The sequence below is a fragment of the Microcaecilia unicolor genome, chromosome 3 (genome assembly GCF_901765095.1).
Source record: "Microcaecilia unicolor chromosome 3, aMicUni1.1, whole genome shotgun sequence".
NCBI lineage: Eukaryota > Metazoa > Chordata > Amphibia > Gymnophiona > Siphonopidae > Microcaecilia > Microcaecilia unicolor.
Genome location: NC_044033.1, coordinates 339,066,254 through 339,085,872, shown reverse-complemented (window position 1 = coordinate 339,085,872; position 19,619 = coordinate 339,066,254). Strand labels below are relative to the sequence as shown.

Genomic DNA, 19,619 nt, shown 5'->3' with positions numbered 1-19,619 from the left:
ACCAGCCCTAGACCTGTCGTAGATGTGGGTACCTAAATGTAGCAGAAGTGCAGTATTTTGTAACTTACTCGCACTCCTGCTATATTTAGATGCGTGACCTGTGGAAGTGGGAGTCCCACCCGTGCTGTGCCCTTGTGTATGCCCCTTTGCGTATGCCCCCCTTGCAAATATTTGCTATGTAAGTTACGCACTATGTGAATATTTGCAGAATAGTGCTTAGGCGCCCTGCTAGTACTTACTAGCACATATAAACATAAGTGCTATTATTCTAAGCATTCATCCACACAACGCATGCATAAATATGGACATCTAGGTTATTGAATGTCCTTTTTAGAGGTGAAACAAAGCAGAGATAATCCAGAGAAGGAGAAACTACAAGTCCAGTCACAATTCGGCCAAGTTCTGCACTCATGCCTTTATCAGGTGTCAAATTCACAATTCAATAGCACATAAAAAGCACAAATATGCATGATTCCAACACTAAAAACACATACTTTGACCCTTGACATTTGGCCAAGTAAGATCATTTTCCGTAAACTTATTTGTGGCTGGACCTGTGGTTTCTCCTTCTCTGGACTATCTTTGCTTTATTTTGGCTGCTTGTGGTGTTTGTGCAGAGGTTTTTGCTTCTGATTTTGCTGCTCTTTTTAGAGATGAGACGTGTCTCTGACAGTTATCAGGGTCATTCAGTTCCAGGTGCTTATGCATTCCCTTTCCAGCGTGTAGATCATTTTTATGCTGTTTGGGTATATGTTACTGCATGGGTCCTGTCTTGTTTTTAATCCTTTATTATAAATATGATTTATGTTTTTAGTTTTGTTTTTTTTATTATTATCAGTTTATATGTGTAATATTTACCTGAGTGGAGGAGTGGCCTAATGGTTAGTGCAGAGGCCTAAGAACCAGGAGAACTGGGTTCAATCCCCACTGCAGCTGCTTGTGATTCTGGACAAATCACTTAACTCTCCATTGCCCCAGGTACAAAATAAGTACCTGTATATATTACATGAACCACCTTGATTGTAATCACAGAAAGGTGGTATATCAAATCCCTCTCTCCTTATCCCTTCCCCCCCCCCCCCCCCCCCCCCCCCATCAGTGAATGGTTTGACCAGTTTTGCAGGTTATAAATGGTGTTAAGTAATTAATACATGTAATCGGTAAGAAAGGTAAACGGCAAGCTTCTAGCGTGCTGGAATAGGTAGCACCTTTTTGACAGTGTTTTGTTTCTTCTCCTAGGTACCCTATCCAGTAGCACTGCATGTAAATATCATCAATACCCCCCAACCAGCTACTGCAGCTGTCCAGGTATATACTTCATGGATCATTTCAGTAAGGGGCTGATTAGGAGCTTGAGCAAGAACAGCATGGAATGAAGTTCTCTTGTAATTGAGGAAACTTTGGTAGTGTTACAAGTGGTTTAACTGGGTGAATGGAAAGTGGGGGAAACTGTGATCCAGAGGGGTGTAAGGGTCTCAGGGTTATCAGGTGACACCAGGTTGTTGTAATCAAGAGGAGCCAGTCCTGGCTTCGTTTCATTATATGTGTGATGGTGTAGTCTGAAAAATGGACCAGTATGGTCAGGAAATGTCATGCTCGGCATCTTTGGACAGTTCTTTACTCTGTTCTAGTGAAATATATTACATTCTGCAAGGAATGTGACACACATAGTTAGTTTTCCTGGGAAAATCAGATGTACAAATGTGTAGATGCAATGGACTTAGCTGGCCCTGGTGGCATGGAGTTACCTGCTAAACAGTGTGTGCAGTGGACGGTTGGAAGCTACATGGGTTTCCCTACTGAACCTCTCTTCACCTTGTTTGCAGAAAGGTAGGAAAATAAGCAGTAAGTCCAGTAGTTGTGACAATGTGAAATTAACAGACTGGCTTGGTTAGGTTGACTGGGCAAGAAGATGGCAAATTGAGCTTCAGTGATACTTAGGTGGGGACCTTGGAGCAGCAGGTGATATTTCAGAGCAGTCCTTTTGCCTCTATAACTGAAAAGAATTCACAGAACACCACAGTGGATGCTCTGGTCCTGCACTTGAGAATTGTAAAATTAGGGCAAGAAGGCATTTAGAATGTGGTTCTTAGTTTTCACTCATTGTTGAAATGGCAGTGTCTGCATTGCTGGCAAATAAATGTAAGGCGATGCATCTTTTCATAATGGCTGTATGTTGCCCTGCCTAGGGCTTAAAGAAAATAGACTGAACACAAACTAGAGTTCAAATCTCACATTCCCAGCTGACGCTCCTTCTGGGGCAATTCTAGAAACTAGCACCTAGAGATACATGCCACTTATGCGCATCAAAGATGCCATTAATCGATAGGCACCTATGTGCATTAGACACTATTCTGTATGGTAGCAGTTAAGTGCCGTAATGCCTAACTGTAAGGGGAGCATATATGTGGGCGGATCATGGGCATCTCCCAGTTATGCAACAGTAAATGGCGTACATCACACCTGCCAATGACGTGAGTATAAGAGGGCATGACTAAACGTGGGTGCACCCAGTGATGATCCTAGGTCGACTGCCACCCGGGGCGGATCGCTAATGTGCAGCACGACCCCCCCCCCCCCCCCCCCGGGTGCATTCTTATCTGCTGGGAGCAGTCGCGCAGCTCTCTGCTCCGCTGGCTCCCTGCTCCCTCTGCCTCGCCAGCGGCGTGCACCCGGGGCGGACTGCTCCCACCGCCCCACCCTTGGTATGCCGCTGGGTGCACCAATGATGTACTATTCTATAATGGAATATTGGTATCAAAATGCCATTATAGAATTGGCACCAAGTGCATGGCTTTGGGGTGGCAGTTTATAAAATTACTACCTTTGTATCCTATTGTCTCAGGCACCCACTTAGATTATAAGCTCTTTGGGACAGGTATTTTCAACAGTCTTTGACTTCATATACAGTAAATTGCCTTGAGCATCATGTGAAAAGGTGGGCTAAATGTCCAAAGATTATTACTGCTAGGATCTTAGTGTTGCGGTTGATGACCAGTCAGAAATGCCAGTGTAGCGTCAAAGCAAGTGAAAACATGAAAAGCGTTTGGTTGGTTGCACTAGACAGAATACGTGGGCATATATTAGCATCTACTTAATCTCTGAGACCAGTTTGGCTGCTTGATGGTGGCATGTACTAGAGGCCACAAGCAAAGATTCCCCATCCTCCCTTCACCACCCCTTCCTTCTACCCCCCCCCCCCCCTCAAAAAAAAGCCCAGCAGATTAGACCTTTATCTTCTCTTCTCCCTTAACTCTTAATTTCAGAGACACTATAATGATGAAGACCCTGAGAAAGAAAAGCGAATAAAGGAATTAGAGTTGTTGCTAATGGCGACTGAGAATGAACTGAGAGGGAAGCAGGCACTACCAGTAAGAATGTCACTGTGTGCTTGGATGCAGGGATAGCAGCTTTACCCCAGTGCTTCACTCCTTCCCTACCACCTTGCTTGTGATATTTTATCAAGGCTCTATATTTCCATCAGAAATGGGACCCACTGTGGACCATAATGTAGATGGTTTTTTCCCTCTCTTTGAAAAGAGACTCCTGAGATCTCCCTCATAAGAACATAAGAATAGCCATACTGGTCAGACCAATGGTCCATCTAGCCCAGTATCCTGTTTCCAACAGTGGCCAATCCAGGTCACAAGTATCTGGCAGAAACCCAAATAGTAACAACGTTCTAAGCTACCAATCAAGCATTGGCTTCCCCATGTCTGTCTCAATAGCAGACTATGGACTTTTCCTCCAGGAACTTAGGAACTAATAAATAGGCGTATGGATAGTTTTATAAAGTCTTTTCTGCCTGTAGAGCCTGTTTTACTTACCGAAAAGGCTTATGTTAAATTGTGCAACTGCAGACACACATAAAAATCTGCAAATGAAAAACGTGCACCTGCTTTTACGCGATAATATGCGTAGGTGCTTAGTGTGGACAGAACAGAGGTGGAGTTGTGATGTGAAGTGTGAGTATATTTTATCAAATACATGTGCACTTGCAGAAAGCACATGTGCAAAACTTAACACCTTGGAAGCAGGTGTAAATTTGGGCATCGGCATCTCTGCTATTGGGGTTCAATCTTGGAATCTGTCTTATAAGGTGCCTATGGTTATAAATAAAATAGGCTTTAACATTTTGGGCTTCTCAAATAAGCATCGTGTTTTAAAATTACCCCCGTACAATAGAGACCTCTAGTAAGATGAAGCTAATGATAAGAAATCATCTACATCCATTTCTAAATTACCTAAAGGCTCATAAAATGAAAATATAGTGCCTTTTCTTTAAGCTATTCTTTCTTCTTGCCTGTAATTCTCTATTCATTGAGGACTGCCTCCCAGACCGCATCCTGGGCAGGAGCCCTTAGTGTGAATAGTACTGTTTGATGCATTCTTCTGTAACATCTGCTTGTGGGCATGCATGCCGCCTTGTTTGTTTGTTTGTTTGTTCGTTCCATAGCTGGTAGAATTCTAGCTGCATGCTAAACCACCATCACTGATTACTGGAGTCTGATTTGCCATGCTTTGAAAACACACAGCTAGAAAAGTAGCGATGCAGCTCATCCATATCATGGCATGTTTTTAGTATGCGTGATCAAAATAATACATAAAAAGCTTGTAACTATCAGATTTCCAAAATTATTTTTTTTTTTTACTTTTCTTTTTTTTCTTTATTTATTTTTTATTTGTTTAGGATAATAATTTTGTGCATGACATGTTAGTTGGACTGACCTTTAACTTGAGTTAATCTTGTGCAGTTAGTTCCATCCGTTGCATGATCACACTGGAAACAGATTTCTGTTTAGTTTGCTCTTCTGCTTTCCTAACAGCATCGATTTGATAGCCCCCACCTCCTCCTCACTGCATTGGTGTAAGCTGTAGCCCCAGGCAGGGTACAGAAAAGGATAAGAGAGGGAGGGAGGACAAAAAGAGAGCTGTAACCCTTGCTGGCTTTTCAGCCTCCCCTGGGGTTAGAACCCTGGGTGCTCTAGATTTCCTGTTTGGTAAAACTAACTGAATAAAAATTGTGCCAAAATTTGGTGTAGCAAAGTTCAGAACTTTGGAAAGGCACAGATATGCACATAGATTAGTGTTTTGAGCAAAGCTATAACAAGGAATGGTAATCGATAGAGGGTAAGAAAATCATGTAGAACAGGCTGATACACTGATAGAAGGAAACATCTTGACAGCTATTTCAGAAGAGCGTAACTCCTTAGAATGATGCAACTTTTATCAGGCCTGCAGCTGTATATAACACCTTGTGCAATTTCATTGCTAAGTTCCTTCTTGTTTCTTTTTTTTTTCTCTTCCCTCTCTTTCCATCCCCCCCCCCCTCCCCCCCAAAAAAAACCAACTCCTTCCTTAAAACACAGAATCATGCATGTAGCTACGCTAACTGGCACAATACTGCAATGGCCAACATTGCTGGACCCCGTGGCGACAGTACACCCATTCCCTGTCTGGGGGAGCCTCGGCACATGACACCATCTCCTCCAGTGGACCATGGCTGCCTTCCAGAGGAGAGCGCTTCTCCTGCCCGCTGCACGACTGGAAACCACAGCAGCCTCCTTTCTCAAATTAAGAGCCTCTCAGAATTTGCAGACACGCTACAGCTGGTGGACTCGGTAAGCGGGATCACTTCAGCTAGAGGCCAGTGCACATGGCAGGCGAGGGAGGAAGAACAAGCACAGAGGCTTACGTTTTTACTTTCCATGTAGAGGAACTGCAAACTTTGGAGCTTTACTTTCTAGCAAATGGCTAGGAACTGAGCCATACTCATCTTTCCTTCCTGTGCATCAGAGTTCTTGCTAGTCCAGGTGAAGCATCACAGCAGTGCTTCCCGTAATCCAAAATGGTACAAATGGCTTTCATTTTGAGCAGTTTGAGAGATGTCCTTTAATAAATTAGGCAGGTTATTTGGCATTCATGAGAAGACTATTGCTTGTGTCAGTGCATGCTGCTTGCCTAGAGGCTTCTTGCATTGGTTGGGGGGGAGGGTATGTATATTTCGTTCTCTTTCATTAAAGCTTAAGGAGCTTGTCTGGTGGATGTGTATCTGCATTTTAACTTATTTAAAGTAACTTGATACTGCTCTCTGCTTGCTGCATAAAACTCAAACCCTTCAATCTCTGGAACAGGCCAGGGGATGTGCCAACTCATACCAAAATGGCAGGCTTCTGATTCCTTCCAGCTGTTGAACAAACATCAACCCCATTTCTCACAGACAAAATAGGCATTTATCTTTTATGTGGTGCTATCAGTGCGTCATGTGACATTGCTGCTCAGGAATAAATCATTTGATTACAACTTCTCTCCACCCAATCATTCCACCTATAGGGGAGCAACAGAAGCAGTGTACTACAGATAGTTCAGAGCTGGGTCGTTCTGGTAGTGGAGAATTGCAGACAGGTTTGGGTTCCAGGATAACCAAGTTTTTCAGATTATTATTATTATTATTAGCATTTGTATAGCGCTACCAGAGGACTCAGAGACACATTGTCTGAGGTTATATTTGATGAATAATCCGTAGTTATCCTGATAATCAGAAGATGTGTTTTAGTGGCTCTCTAAAACCTGATTTCCTGAGGTACCCTTGTGGCAGTAGGGAGTGCAGAAAGCCTGTGCAGAGTTAAGGTAGGGCCTGTCATTGAGAGAGGCTGCTGGAGCTGAATGAAAGAAAGAGGGGATTTTTGTTTTTGTGTTTGTTTTTTTTTTTCTATTGTGCTGTACTTCTGTGAAGTCGCACCCTACCCTTTCTGACAGCTGCATGCTTCCCACGTTGTTTCAGGATTCTTCATCATGGGTTACCCTTGGCAGGTTTGAAATCTGTGAAGATGCAGACACTTCACCCAGCAAAGCACCCCCAGGCCACATCGCCCAGCCTCAGCAGAGAGGAGGCAGCCCCGGAGGGCCCTCCGTCGTGAGCTGGAGCAAGAGCCCGCTGGGGCAGAGTTCTCCCACCTCCCCATCTGTCTCCAGACACAGCCCGTCACCGGTGGTCATCTTTCGAAAAAAGAGGGGGCATCCTAGCCCCCCGACCCTGGGCGAAAGTGGCTGTTTCGTTCTAGCTGATGTCAGCAGTTCCACCCCTAAGCGCTCCCCTGTCAAAAGCCTGCCCTTCTCTCCCTCTCAGGTAGAACAACTCCTCTGCCCCACTGCTACTAATTCTCCTCAGCTGCCCGAGTGCTAATGATTTGGACACTAACCGTTTGTAAGAATTAATTGCCAATCGAAACGCTCATTGATTGATTATGCTTAATTTACTGTTGCTGGTTTGTCACCCAGATTTTAATTCATCAGCAAACTAACCAATAATGAATTTTCTTTTTCCCTTTTTTGAGAGGCTGGTGGTAGTGGGTGGCTGATGGTGTTAGCAGTTTTATACCTGCTGGAATTAAGAAGGGGAAGAGAGGAAGTGTGCTTTGCATCTTGCTTTTCATTCAATTTTAGTATCCTTCCATCCACCTTCTATTAACACTTTCTTCTACATCTCTGTTTGCAGTGTGTGCAGGCTGGGTGGGATGGGGGAGGGATTCCCTGCAGACACTGGATGAGAGATGGTCCTTAATTAATCAAGCCTGTGGTATCCTACACGATTGGTGGTCTTGAAAAATGGTTTAAAAATACACGTGTATGTGGGTGGTGTGTACGTGCACAAGTTTGTATATATTTGGCTTCTCTTGTTCCACATAAATCCTGGTCTAATCGGAGTTTCTGTATTTCTGACTCATTCTTTTACAACTGCAGTTTCTAAACTCCTCGGCCATGCTTGATAGTTTGGACATAGACCACCCTACCCTTACATCCACTCCTCTCTGCGTTCAGAAGATGCTCGCCATGACGCCGCTCCATCGTGACCATACTCTTAGGCCTCAGAAGGAGAACAGCATGTAAGTCTGGGGTTTTAATGCCTGGTACAGTGCCGTCCCAGGCAAAATGCAAGTGTAAATCTGCAGGTTACGCCATAGTCCCATACTTGGGTTTTTTGGTAAATGGAGCATATATCCCATTGCGTGTAAACATTTCTTGGAGGATGGTAGGAATTTTAATCTATCTGGATTACACTTACTGTCAAAGCATTGCAAACCAGTCATGAAATTAGTGTGTGATTTCCATGATTCTACATTCTGCATGGATATCGCATGCCTTGTGTCCATATAATAAAAGGACCACTTGGTCTTCTTTGTTGCTGCCAACAGTGTCAAAACAAGCTCTGCTCAATATGTGGCCATCTTTGTTCCCTCACCATAAGTAGTATCCCCTGCACCTGTCCTAAACGTGATTGAATTTTGTCAGTGAAGCAGTGGCACAGTCACGCATCCTTCTCCTGAAGACTGTGGTCTGTCAGAGTGTTGTGACTAGAACTGAAAATGCCAATAAACCACTTGTCATCTTTGCTATCATGTACAAATGGCATCCAGCACACTGCCCTGTTATATAATGCAAAGCCCTGCATTAGTTTCATTGCATTCTTGCTAAGTGGGAGGAATTTAGCAATCTAGCCATGGCATGCAGATTATCTTTCCTATTTTTCTGGGAAAGTTCCTTGGGATCTTTTCATGTGCTCAGATTAGAAAGCAGTTCAGTGCCCCACCTTTCTGGGATGTTGGTGGTTATTCCCAGTTCCAAGTCAGTAAACACAAAATGTAGGACTGGGCTAGTGGCCACAGTATTGAAGGTTTGAGTCATGAGTTCACTTCCCTCCGCTACTGACCCTTCTGTGTGACCTTGGGTGAGTGGGGCTTTATCTCTCCATGTCGCTGGAGCTCAGTTGAAAACAAATTGTTTATCTGGTTTTCCTGGTCAGCAACTTAGCGAAACAAAAACCCCAGCTACCAGCAACATTTGCTGCTCTTTTAAGGTCTCCCATTCAAGCACTGATGACATAGCCCTACTTAGCTTTTGAGATTTCATAGCATGTGAGCTCATTCCAATAGGGTTGATGCAGAAGGTTAAATCATCTTTTTTTTTTTTTCAAATGTATATATTCCAATTTCAATAACAAAAAATAAGACCTCTTATAAATACCTACCAGCTTATTTTCAAAACAGACGGACGCCCATCTCCCGACACAAATCGGGATATGGACGTCCGTCTCAAAAACAGGTATAATCGAAAGCTGAATTTGGACGACCCCAACTGCTTTCCGTCACGGGGACGGGCGAAATTCTCAGGGGTGTGGCCGAACAGTAGCGAAGGCGGGAGTGGGGCGTGGTTAACAGACGGACCTCTGCGCCTGATAATGGAAAGAAGCAAGACGTCCCCAACGAGCTTTTAGTCCACACAAAGTTGGGCCTGTTTTTTTCACGACCAAGCTTCCAAAAAGTGCCCAAACTGACCAGATGACCACCGGAGGGAATCGGGGATGATCTCCCCTGTCTCCCCCAGTGGTCACTAACCCCCTCCCACCCTAAAAAACAAACTGTTTAAATATTTTTTCCAGCCTCTGTCAGCCTCAAATACCATACCTAGCTCCATGACAGCAGTATGCAGGTCCCCCGAGCAATTTTAGTTTAGTTGGTGCTGCGCGGGACCCATGCAGAGAGCAAAAATCGGAAGAAAAAAAACATGCAAGTGCAGTCAGGGACGTCCAAATTAAAACAATAGTAATAGGGGGATTCGAACCAGCCACCTTCTTTTTATAAGACTTGTGCTCTAACACTGCACAACTTATTCAGTTGCTTAGACATTCCTTCCCTTTCCATTAAGTCCCTCCAAGTTTCTGTCAGCCAATCACAGCTCATTTACCTGATATCGGTGTCAATTAAACGAGTTGTGATTGGCTGACAGAAACTTGGAGGGACTTAATGGAAAGGAAAGGAGGTCTAGGCAGCTGAATAAGTGGTGCAGTGGTTAGAGCACAGGTCTTGGAATCAGAAGGTGGCTGGTTCAAATCCCACTATTACTATTGTTTTAATTTGGACGTCCCTGACTGCACTTGCATGGTTTTTTTTTCTTCCGATTTTTGCTCTCTGCATGGGTCCCGCGCAGCACCAACTAAAGTAAAATTGCTCTGGTTCAAATCCCCCTATTACTATTGTTTTAATTTGGACATCCCTGACTGCACTTGCATGTTTTTTTTTTTTGGACGTCCCTGACTGCACTTGCATGGTTTTTTTTTTCTTCCGATTTTTGCTCTCTGCGTGGGTCCCGCGCAGCACCAACTAAACTAAAATTGCTCCGGGGACCTGCATACTGCTGTCATGGAGCTAGGTATGATATTTGAGGCTGGCATAGAGGCATCTCAGGGGGACCAGTGCACTACGAATGCTGGCCCCTCCCACGACCAAATGGCTTGGATTAGGTCCGTTTTTGAGATGGCCGGCAGCGGTTTCGATTATCGCTGAAAACCGCGGACGGCCATCTCTAGGTCCAGCGATCTCACCATTTGTGTCGTCTATCTCTAGAGTCGACACAAATGATGGGATTTCAGCGGGCCGAACTGTATAATCGAAACCAAAGATGGACGGCCATCTCGTTTCGATTTTACTGTTCGCTCCGCCTCTTCACGGAGCCGTCTCCGGAGATGGACGTTTTTACACATGGGCGTTCGCGTTCGATTATGCCCCTCCTAGTGTACCTAAATGTAACTTACCTTGAGCTACTACTGAAAAAGATGTGAGCAAAATCTAAATAAATAACTATTGTGTTTCTTTTGCCATACAATAACTGCACTTAAAATATCAATAAGTTCCCACCCCTTTAATCCCCTTTCCCTCCCTGCCCCCCCTCCCCCCCCACACACACACACTTAACCCACTATCTAACATTATATCATAACACAAAATTAATCAGAAGTTGAGAATTGAATTCCTGTATTAGAGGTTAGTTTCTTTTGGGATCTCCCTAGAGTGTATAAGTCCCATTTTTTATGGTAATGCAGAATCCATACCATACTTAACAGCAGTTAACTTATACATTAAGCATATGTAGTCTAACTTTAAAAAGACCATTTCCACAGATGGAGTATGTGGTTGTTTCCAAAATCTTGCCAATGTAATCTTTGCAGTAGTAAAGAGGTGGGTTGCAAGCGTATGAGACTCTTTTGAAGGTGCATTTACAGCAAGTCTATTGATTTCTTAGCTTCAGGACACCAGCCATCAAAAGATCACTGCTAGATACCTCCCCAAGGACTCCCACCCCGTTCAAAAATGCACTCGCAGTCCAGGAACTAAAATACGGCTCTCTAAAGATGCTGGTAAGTACTAGACATAGCTGCAGCACTTTGTCATTTGAATAAAAGCACAGAATGTCATTGACAATGTATGTGAATGCATATTTTGCTCTTGCTTTAGCCTCAAACCCCAAGTCACCTTGCAGAGGACCTGCAGGAAGTTATCAAGCAGGAGTCTGATGAGTCTGGCATCATGCCTGAGCTGCATGAAAATGGGTTGCCTTTACTGAAAAAAATAAAGCAAGAGGTAAGCTGCCAGGTGCCTAGAACTGAGCGTCTGGCGTAGCACTGCATGGCTGATGCTGAATTCACTTAGCTGTTAAGCTGTAGATTGTGTCACGATGGAGCCTCCACCATCTGCTCTACTGCTTCTGGTTGACTAACAGACTTATTTTCAAAAAGAGAAGGATGCCCATCTTTTGACACAAATCGGAAGATGGACGTCCTTCTCACAGGGTCGCCCAAATCGGCATAATCGAAAGCCGATTTTGGGCGTCCCCGACTGCTTTCCGTTGCGGGGATGACCAAAGTTCATGGGGGCGTGTCGGAGGCGTAGCGAAGCGGGACTTGGGCTTGCCTAACACATGGGCGTCCTCGACCCATAATGGAAAAAAAAAGGGCGTCCCTGACGAGCATTTGGACGACTTTACCTGGTCCTGTTTTCCTTATGACCAAGCCTTGAAAAGGTGCCCGAACTGACCAGATGACCACCGGACGGAATCGGGGATCACCTCCCCTTACTCACCCAATGGTGTGCCTCCTAGGGTGCCCGGCTGGTGTCCTGGCATGTCAGGGGGACCAGTGCATTACAAATGCTGGCTCCACCCAGGACCAAAGGGCTTGCATTTGGTCGTTTCTGTGATAGGCGTCCTTAGTTTCTATTATTGCCGAAAATCAGAAACGACCAAGTCTAGGGATGACCATCTCTAAGGACGACCTAAATGTCAAGATTTGGGCATCCCCGACCGTATTATCGAAACGAAAGATGGGTGTCCATCCTGTTTCGATAATACGGGTTTCCCTGCCCCTCCACGGGACGTTTTGCGAGGATGTCCTCAGCAAAACTTGGGCGTCCCCTTCGATTATGCCTCTCCACGTAGCTCAAAGATTCTGGACGGAGTGTGCTAAGGGGCAGACCGCTTTTAAGCTCTAGGACAGAACCTGATGACATCAGCCAAGGGTTCCAGAACTGCGGCATATCCAGAACCATTAAGCAGTGGGCCCCACTTGTTGGTGGAACAGTTTAACCAGATGTACAAAGTGAGTTTTGCCACTTAGTCTAGAATGATGTATTGAACTAATAGATATAAAGCTCTTAGGGTGGGAAGGAACCTGTAAGCTGTCTGTTTTATGAGCTGGCTCAGTGGCAGTGCTGTGAGTTGTCATATAAGAGATGAGTTTCATTGCAGTTTCTAGTGTTAATTACATATTCTGAGTGTAGTTTCTGCTTCTGTTACCAGCAGACCTGGAGATGCTTTTAGCTAGAAGAAACAGTAGGAGTCATATTTGCCACTCCTCTGGTAAGCAGCAGTGACATTTCCCACTGCTAAAATGGTGGTCTACAACCCCACCCAGAAATACTTGTGGTGATGTTCATGGGCTTCTAGCACAATAAGCGAGAGCTGGCCATGGAGAACATTGAGTGGCGAGCTCCAGGCAATGCCTTATTCTGAATCGTCATGCATTGTTCCTTGTTTCTCTTGCAGGTAGAATCCCCAACGGGTAAAACTGGAAACTTCTTCTGTTCAAGTCAATGGGTGGGGGAAACCCTGAACACTCAGCTGTTTGCCCAGTCTTCAGTGGTAGAGGATGTGCCGGTATGTGTCACTCTGTACAAGCATCCACTGACTCCTATGCCTGCAATACTGTACAATACTTTGCTTAATTCCTCATTTCACACCATGCATTTGTAGTTTTCTCTTTGCGTCTCTGGATCAATCACATTATATGGAGCAAAGCCTCCTTAGCCTCCCTCTGTCCAGAACCCATGCAAATCATTTTTCTGGTGCCACCAAGCCACAGATGTGACCATCACTATCCTTTGCAAATGACATTTGATGATTTTGACCATAGCCATTGTCACTATATGAATTCTCTTCTGTTGAGGCTTCAGCAGCTAAGTAGGGGTGATCTGCGTTGAAAGGGAAATTACCCCCAGTTAAAGTGCAATATATTTTTCCTCGACTTTAAGACATGTTCTTAAACCAGGCCTGAGGGTGTGCTCTAGCAAAAGTAGAAGCTGTGCATAGAACTAGGGTTGGCCATGTTTAATGCATGTGCAATTGCTGTCTGATGCCTGTATTGATCGGGAAAAAAATCTGTATCTAACTCCTTTGACACATCAGAAATCTCCTGAAAATTTGGTGTGGATTGGATGCAAAACCAAATAGCTATTAGGCGGCATAATCATGCTTGTATATATTCATGGCATGTGAGGATCTAAACAAAATACCCCTGTCAGTTTCCTCATGTTCCTCCATAATGTGTCTAGGAAATTTGTATTTGATTGGATGAAAAAATATAATTGCCAAAAAGTTATAATTTATTTATTTAAAACTTTTATATTCCGCATAGTCCACAGTTCCCAGTGGATTGCAATATCACATACATAATAAAAAAATCCAATGCTAACAATAGAACGTGGAGGAGTGGCCTAGTGGTTAGCGCACTGGTCTTGCAATCCAGCAGTGGCCAGTTCAAATCCCTTCTCCTTGTGATCCTGGGCAAGTCACTTAACCTTCCATTGCCTCAGGTACAAACTTAGATTGTGAGCCCTCCTGGGACAGAAAAATATCCAGCTTACCTGAATGTAACTCACCTTCAGCTACTACTGAAAAAGGTGTGAGCAAAATCTAAATAAATAAATAAAACGTTTATGTTAAGACAATGACAAGTGAGACCTCATAGTTTTTACACCTCTTAATACAAATATCACAGGTAACAAACTAGCTTATTTCAAATTAAAAAAAAAAAAGCCTTGAGCTGTTTTCTAAAAATAAAATAAGACTCCAATTTATGCAAATCAGCAGGCAAAGCATTCCATAGAGCAGGTCCCATAATTGTCTATGTATAGCCATGGAATACATGGCTCTCCCAAAAAGTCTCATGATCCTCATGTACCACCTGACATTGACAATCCCTAACATAATTCCTCTTTTCTGACCATTTTCCAGTGTTGAAGATTCTGATTTGATTACCTCCCAATTTTAGTTTAGTTACATTAGAAAACATTGTGCATGCTTTCCTCCCATGTTTGTTTATTGGGTTAACTCTGTACAGTTGTGTATTCTTTGGAGACAGGTACTTGTATTGCCACACAGTATATCAGCCAACAGACCTGGAAGCTGGTTAGCTTGAAATTTTCCCTCTGTGGTTACATGCAATTTAAAATATAGTGCTACTCAATCCACAGAGGAGGAAAAGGTATTTGGGAGTTACCAATTATTATAAATGTGATGTTTTGGCCAGGGCAACTAGAATTACAGGGAATAGAATGTTTTTATAAACAGGTTATTTTCTCTCCCTCTGCACATTGCCATACCCATAAGGATTGTGGCACTGTCTTTTGTTTTATATTGCTAAATCACACTCCACACCCCCAGGGCAGTACCAGTCCCATGGACTTTCATATAGCCAGGGTTAAAATCCAGCTATAACAAGGATGAAGAGTTTTCCGCATCATGTTTGTTAAGCACTGTGCTAAAAGAAGAGCAAATAACGTATTTTCCATGTTGCATGTTTGTTTATGTGTGCCTTACAGAACCTTCTGACCAGCTCTGTTCTTATGATGCCACTGGCTGACAAGGATGACAACTTCCACAAATCATTCCCTGGCCCCAAAAGCCGTCTCCTGGCGAGCCCCCTGCAGGTAACCTTCCATCTGATGTTAGACCTCTGTTTCATGAACGGTCCTCAGGCTTCGATAGGGATTCTAACATCTGTCGATTTTTAAATGCAACTGCTTCTCATGAATATTTGGACTCTTATGGCATCATCCAGTATGCCATCACCTGCCCTTCTAGTCCACTGACAGGCATTTATCTTGGTGTTTTCTCAGCCTATGCATCATGGGGAAGAGCCTCAGGTTGAGTAGCCTAGAACTGTTTCCCTGGTCCAGTCCTGGAGTACCCCTTGCTGGTCAGGTTTTCATGAATATGCATAAACTTGATTTGCATACACTGCCTTCATTATATGCAAATCTGTCATGCATATTCATTGTGGATATCCTGAAAACCTGACAGGCAAGAGGTACTCTAGGACCAGACTTGGGAAGCACTGGTCTAGAACAGACAAAAGAGACCACTTGAAAATCACTGATTTATGTAACCAGAAGAGAAAAATATCTTAGATATTTATCACTTCATTCCTTTTATGAAATAATGGCAGACAGTGGCTTAGCCATATTTGATTTTTATCAAAGACATCATTTTAAACTTCTTACTGCATGCTTTATACCCTCTGAAGAGTACATAAGAACATAAGAATAGCCATACAACAACAGTGGCCGATCCAGGTCACAAGTACCTGGCAGAAAACTAAATAGTAGCAAGGTTCTATGATACCAATCCTGGGGCAAGCAGTGGCTTCCCCCATGTCCATCTCAATAACAGACTATGGACATTTTCTTACTATGGACTTTTCCTCCAGGAACTTGTCCAAACCTTTTATAAACGCAGATACGATAACCGCTGTTACTACATCCTCTGGCAGCGAGTTCTAGAGCTTAACTATCTTTTGAGTGAAAAAATATTTCCTCCTACAGTGAAACCTCGGTTTTCGTCGATAATCTGTCCGAAAACAATCAGCGAAATCCGAAACCGATTAAAACCAAGGCAAATTAATGAGGATGCCAAAATCGAGAGAAGGACGTCCATCTTCCGATAGAAATTGGGAGATGGACGTCCTTCTTTTTCGACGAAATCCAAGGCAACCAACGAAAACCGAGACAAATTTCTCGTCAAAAAAAATCAACGAAATCCGAAACCGACGTCAACGAAAACCGAGGTACTACTGTATTTGTTTTAAAAGTATTTCTATGTAATTTCATCGAGTGTCCCCTGGTCTTTAAGTAGAATACCACTTTCTACTAGAGAGGTCACTGCCTCTTAGACTCTATATTTTTTAAAATTTATTTTTATGATACCCATTTGAAGAGCAGAACAGACCTGTAAGTGGCATCTACATGAGGAAGTTGTGTATTATTAAGATAAGGTGGACATCAAACAGTTGCACAGCTCTCAGCAGTGAAAGTCAGCACAGAGAACAAAGAACAGTTGACACTGAAAACAAGACAATTCACTTAATCCATGGTAGAGCTAACAACTCAGGAATAGTATATGTAAATTTATTTTTTCTATGCATGTTTTGATGAGGAGCTGTTTTCATAAAAAAGTGATCATTCGTGCAGGTATTTCATTATAGCTGCACCAGACCTACACTGGGATGTGCATGTTCACTTTGCTCAATAGTTTACTCATGCCTAATAAAATTTAAGATGTTTGAATCCAATGTATTTTTTTTCTTTGTGTGAATTTTCTAAAGCTTGCTGTGCAGATAAGCAAATTTTTCTCGGGTTATCTTGAGCTAAATTTGCAGCCATACCTAATTGGCTAAGTTTGTGGCTGAAAATGATCCTAAATCTAGCTGTATTTAGACCTGAAATTTGTGCAGTCATAATTATCTAAAAACATTTTTAGCCAGTTAAGGGGCAGGGATCCTGGCAGGAGCCTAGTCTGTAAAGGAATGAGAGCGCCTATTTTCTTGATCAGTAGTAGTGCACCTGAAAGATAGGCGTGAGCACTTACGCCAGGCATAGAACTGATGTCAGTGCTTACGTGTAAGTATTGTTGATAAATGCCTAATTACAGTATTCTGTAAGTTATGCTCTTTAGTTTGAGCACTGCCTAAGCTCCTCATAACATTTTTTTTTTTTGCTACATTTGTACCCCGCGCTTTCCCACTCATGGCAGGCTCAATGCGGTTTACATGGGGCAATGGAGGGTTAAGTGACTTGCCCAGAGTCACAAGGAGCTGCCTGTGCCTGAAGTGGGAATGGAACTCAGTTCCTCAGGACCAAAGTCCACCACCCTAACCACTAGGCCACTCCTACACAAGTTAAGTTGGTATTCGCAGAATAGTGTTTAGGTAGAACTTTAGCATTTACATGGCTCTCACATCCTCCCTGTCTCCTCAGCTCGTAACCTTGGAGTCATCTTTGATTCCTCTCTCTTCTTCTCTACGCATATGCAACAGATCACCAAAACCTGTTGTTTCTTTATCTACAACATTAGCAAAATCCGCCCCTTCCTTTCTGAATACGCTACCAGAACCCTTGTCACCTCTCGTTTGGATTATTGCAATTTACTTCTCACTGGTCTTCCGCTCAGCCATCTCTCTCCTCTCCAGTCTGTCCAAAATTCTGCAGCACGACTTATTTTCCGCCAAAATCGCTATACTCGCACTAGCCCACTCCTCAAGTCACTTCACTGGCTCCCTGTCCGCTTCCGCATACAATTCAAACTTCTCTTACTGACCTTTAAATGCATTCATTCTTCAGCCCCCCCATTACCTCTCCACTCTCATCTCTCCCTACATTCCTCCCCGTGAACTCCGCTCACTGGACAAATCTCTTTTGTCGTCCCCCTTCTCCTTCACTGCTAACTCCAGACTTCGTTCCTTTTCCCTCGCGGCACCTTATGCCTGGAATAAACTTCCTGAGCCTGTACATCTAGCTCTATCTCTACCTGTTTTCAAATCTATGCAGAAAACCCACCTTTTCACCACTGCTTTTGGCTCCTAGTCACTACTCAATTGCCTCCCCTTGTTCCTTCTCACCCAGTACTTCCCCTCGCCCTTAATTGTCTTGTCTGTCTATATTATTTTTAGTTTATAATCTCTATTGAGCATGGACTGTCTCTCTATGTTGGGTGTTCAGCGCTGCGTGCGTCTGGTAGTGCTATACAAATGTTAATAATAATAATAATGTGTGCATATACATTTGTAAATACCATTATTCTAAACATTTATGTGCATAATGGGTTCATACAGTAAATGTTAGGGCCTGTGTTACAGAAGTACTTCTTCAGTGCTGAAAAGTCACATTGAGTAGCTACATTAAACCTAGCCTAAGCAAGTGTCTAGAGCGACCCCCATGTCTGACTGGCTAACTGTTTGTGCTTTGTGATTTTATTCAGATTAATTTAACCAGTCGAAGTAGAATTCTTAAACAGATTCATCCAGTCCATCCCATTATTTTATTAAATAAAATAAAACCCATGAGGCTGATATTTGAAGAAATACAGCAGGCTGACTTTAGGTGTTAGTTTAAGCCCCATAAGATTTTCCTATCTTCACATCCCTAACCCTGCAGAGCAAGAAAACTTTGTTCAGGCAAATTGTTGTCCACATAAAATGTACCTGTGTATAAAGAGCTGAAGTAGGAGACATTCCTGGGATGCAGTTAAACTTTATCAAGTCAGCGCTAGCCACATAAATTTAGGTGGATAAATCTGGTCAGTGAAGGCTGTACTAAAATTATCCAGATAACTTGCTGGCTTACTGAGGGGCCCTTTTACTAAAGGGTTGGTGCGCAGCAGCAGGCTTACCACGCACCAATCCGGAACTACTTCCGGGCTACCGTAGGAACCCAGCAGTAGTTCCCACCCCCAGTGCATGCCACAAAAATATTTACCCAGCAGTAATCAGGCAGCTCTGCGCGGTGCCTAGTTAATTCTGGGTTTGGCACGCGCCGAATCCCATGGTAGAAAAATGTCTATTTTCTACCACAGGGGTGTTCCCAGTGGTAATCAGCAGTTGGCGTGTGCTGCGTGAGTAGCTAAGTCAGTGGGTGGCTGTAACGGCTCAGGCCTTAAATAGGCACATGCTAGTTTTAATTTCAGTCCACACCCATTTCCCGGCCCATTAAAAGAAATGCCCTTTTTTCCCAACAGCGGTACAAAATGACCCAGTGCACGGCCAAAACACGTGCCCACACTACCACAGGTCACTTTTTACCGTAGCTTAGTAAAAGGACCCCTCAATATCTACCAAATACAGATTAACACAAACAAAATTGGATACAAGTATCCTGATATCTGTGTCCATCTCTGTCACTGGGTTACAGAATGGATTTTAAAGAGATTTGTATCCTGTGGCTTAGTTGTTAAAGTAATCATTTCAACACACTTGCCAGACAATGCAGGGGCCAATTCTGATATCATTTTTTTTCCCTGTGCACACAGGATTGGAGCAAAACCTTAGGGGCCCTTTTACTAAAGAGTTGGCACGTGGCAACCTGTAACTATCGCCAGCCCAACACGGCCGCTGGCAGTAGTTGTGCCTCGAGCACACACCATTTCCGGTGGTACGGAAAATAATTCCGTAATTTCTAGTATGGCGCTAACCCGGTGGTAATTGGGCAGCGCCATACGCTGCCCGGTTACCACCGGGT

The 19,619-nt window shown here is 43.5% G+C and overlaps 1 protein-coding gene across 1 annotated transcript in view; it reads left to right on the top strand.

Moving 5' to 3' along the window:
- The window catches only part of MYB (MYB proto-oncogene, transcription factor), a 99,252-nt gene that overhangs the window by 41,792 nt on the left and 37,841 nt on the right, over positions 1-19,619 (top strand). The window contains 9 exon segments of the mRNA XM_030198450.1: positions 1,240-1,308; positions 3,267-3,371; positions 5,370-5,621; positions 6,785-7,129; positions 7,744-7,886; positions 11,080-11,194; positions 11,292-11,417; positions 12,877-12,987; positions 14,931-15,038. Of these exon segments, the coding sequence (XP_030054310.1) occupies positions 1,240-1,308; positions 3,267-3,371; positions 5,370-5,621; positions 6,785-7,129; positions 7,744-7,886; positions 11,080-11,194; positions 11,292-11,417; positions 12,877-12,987; positions 14,931-15,038 (1,374 nt within the window).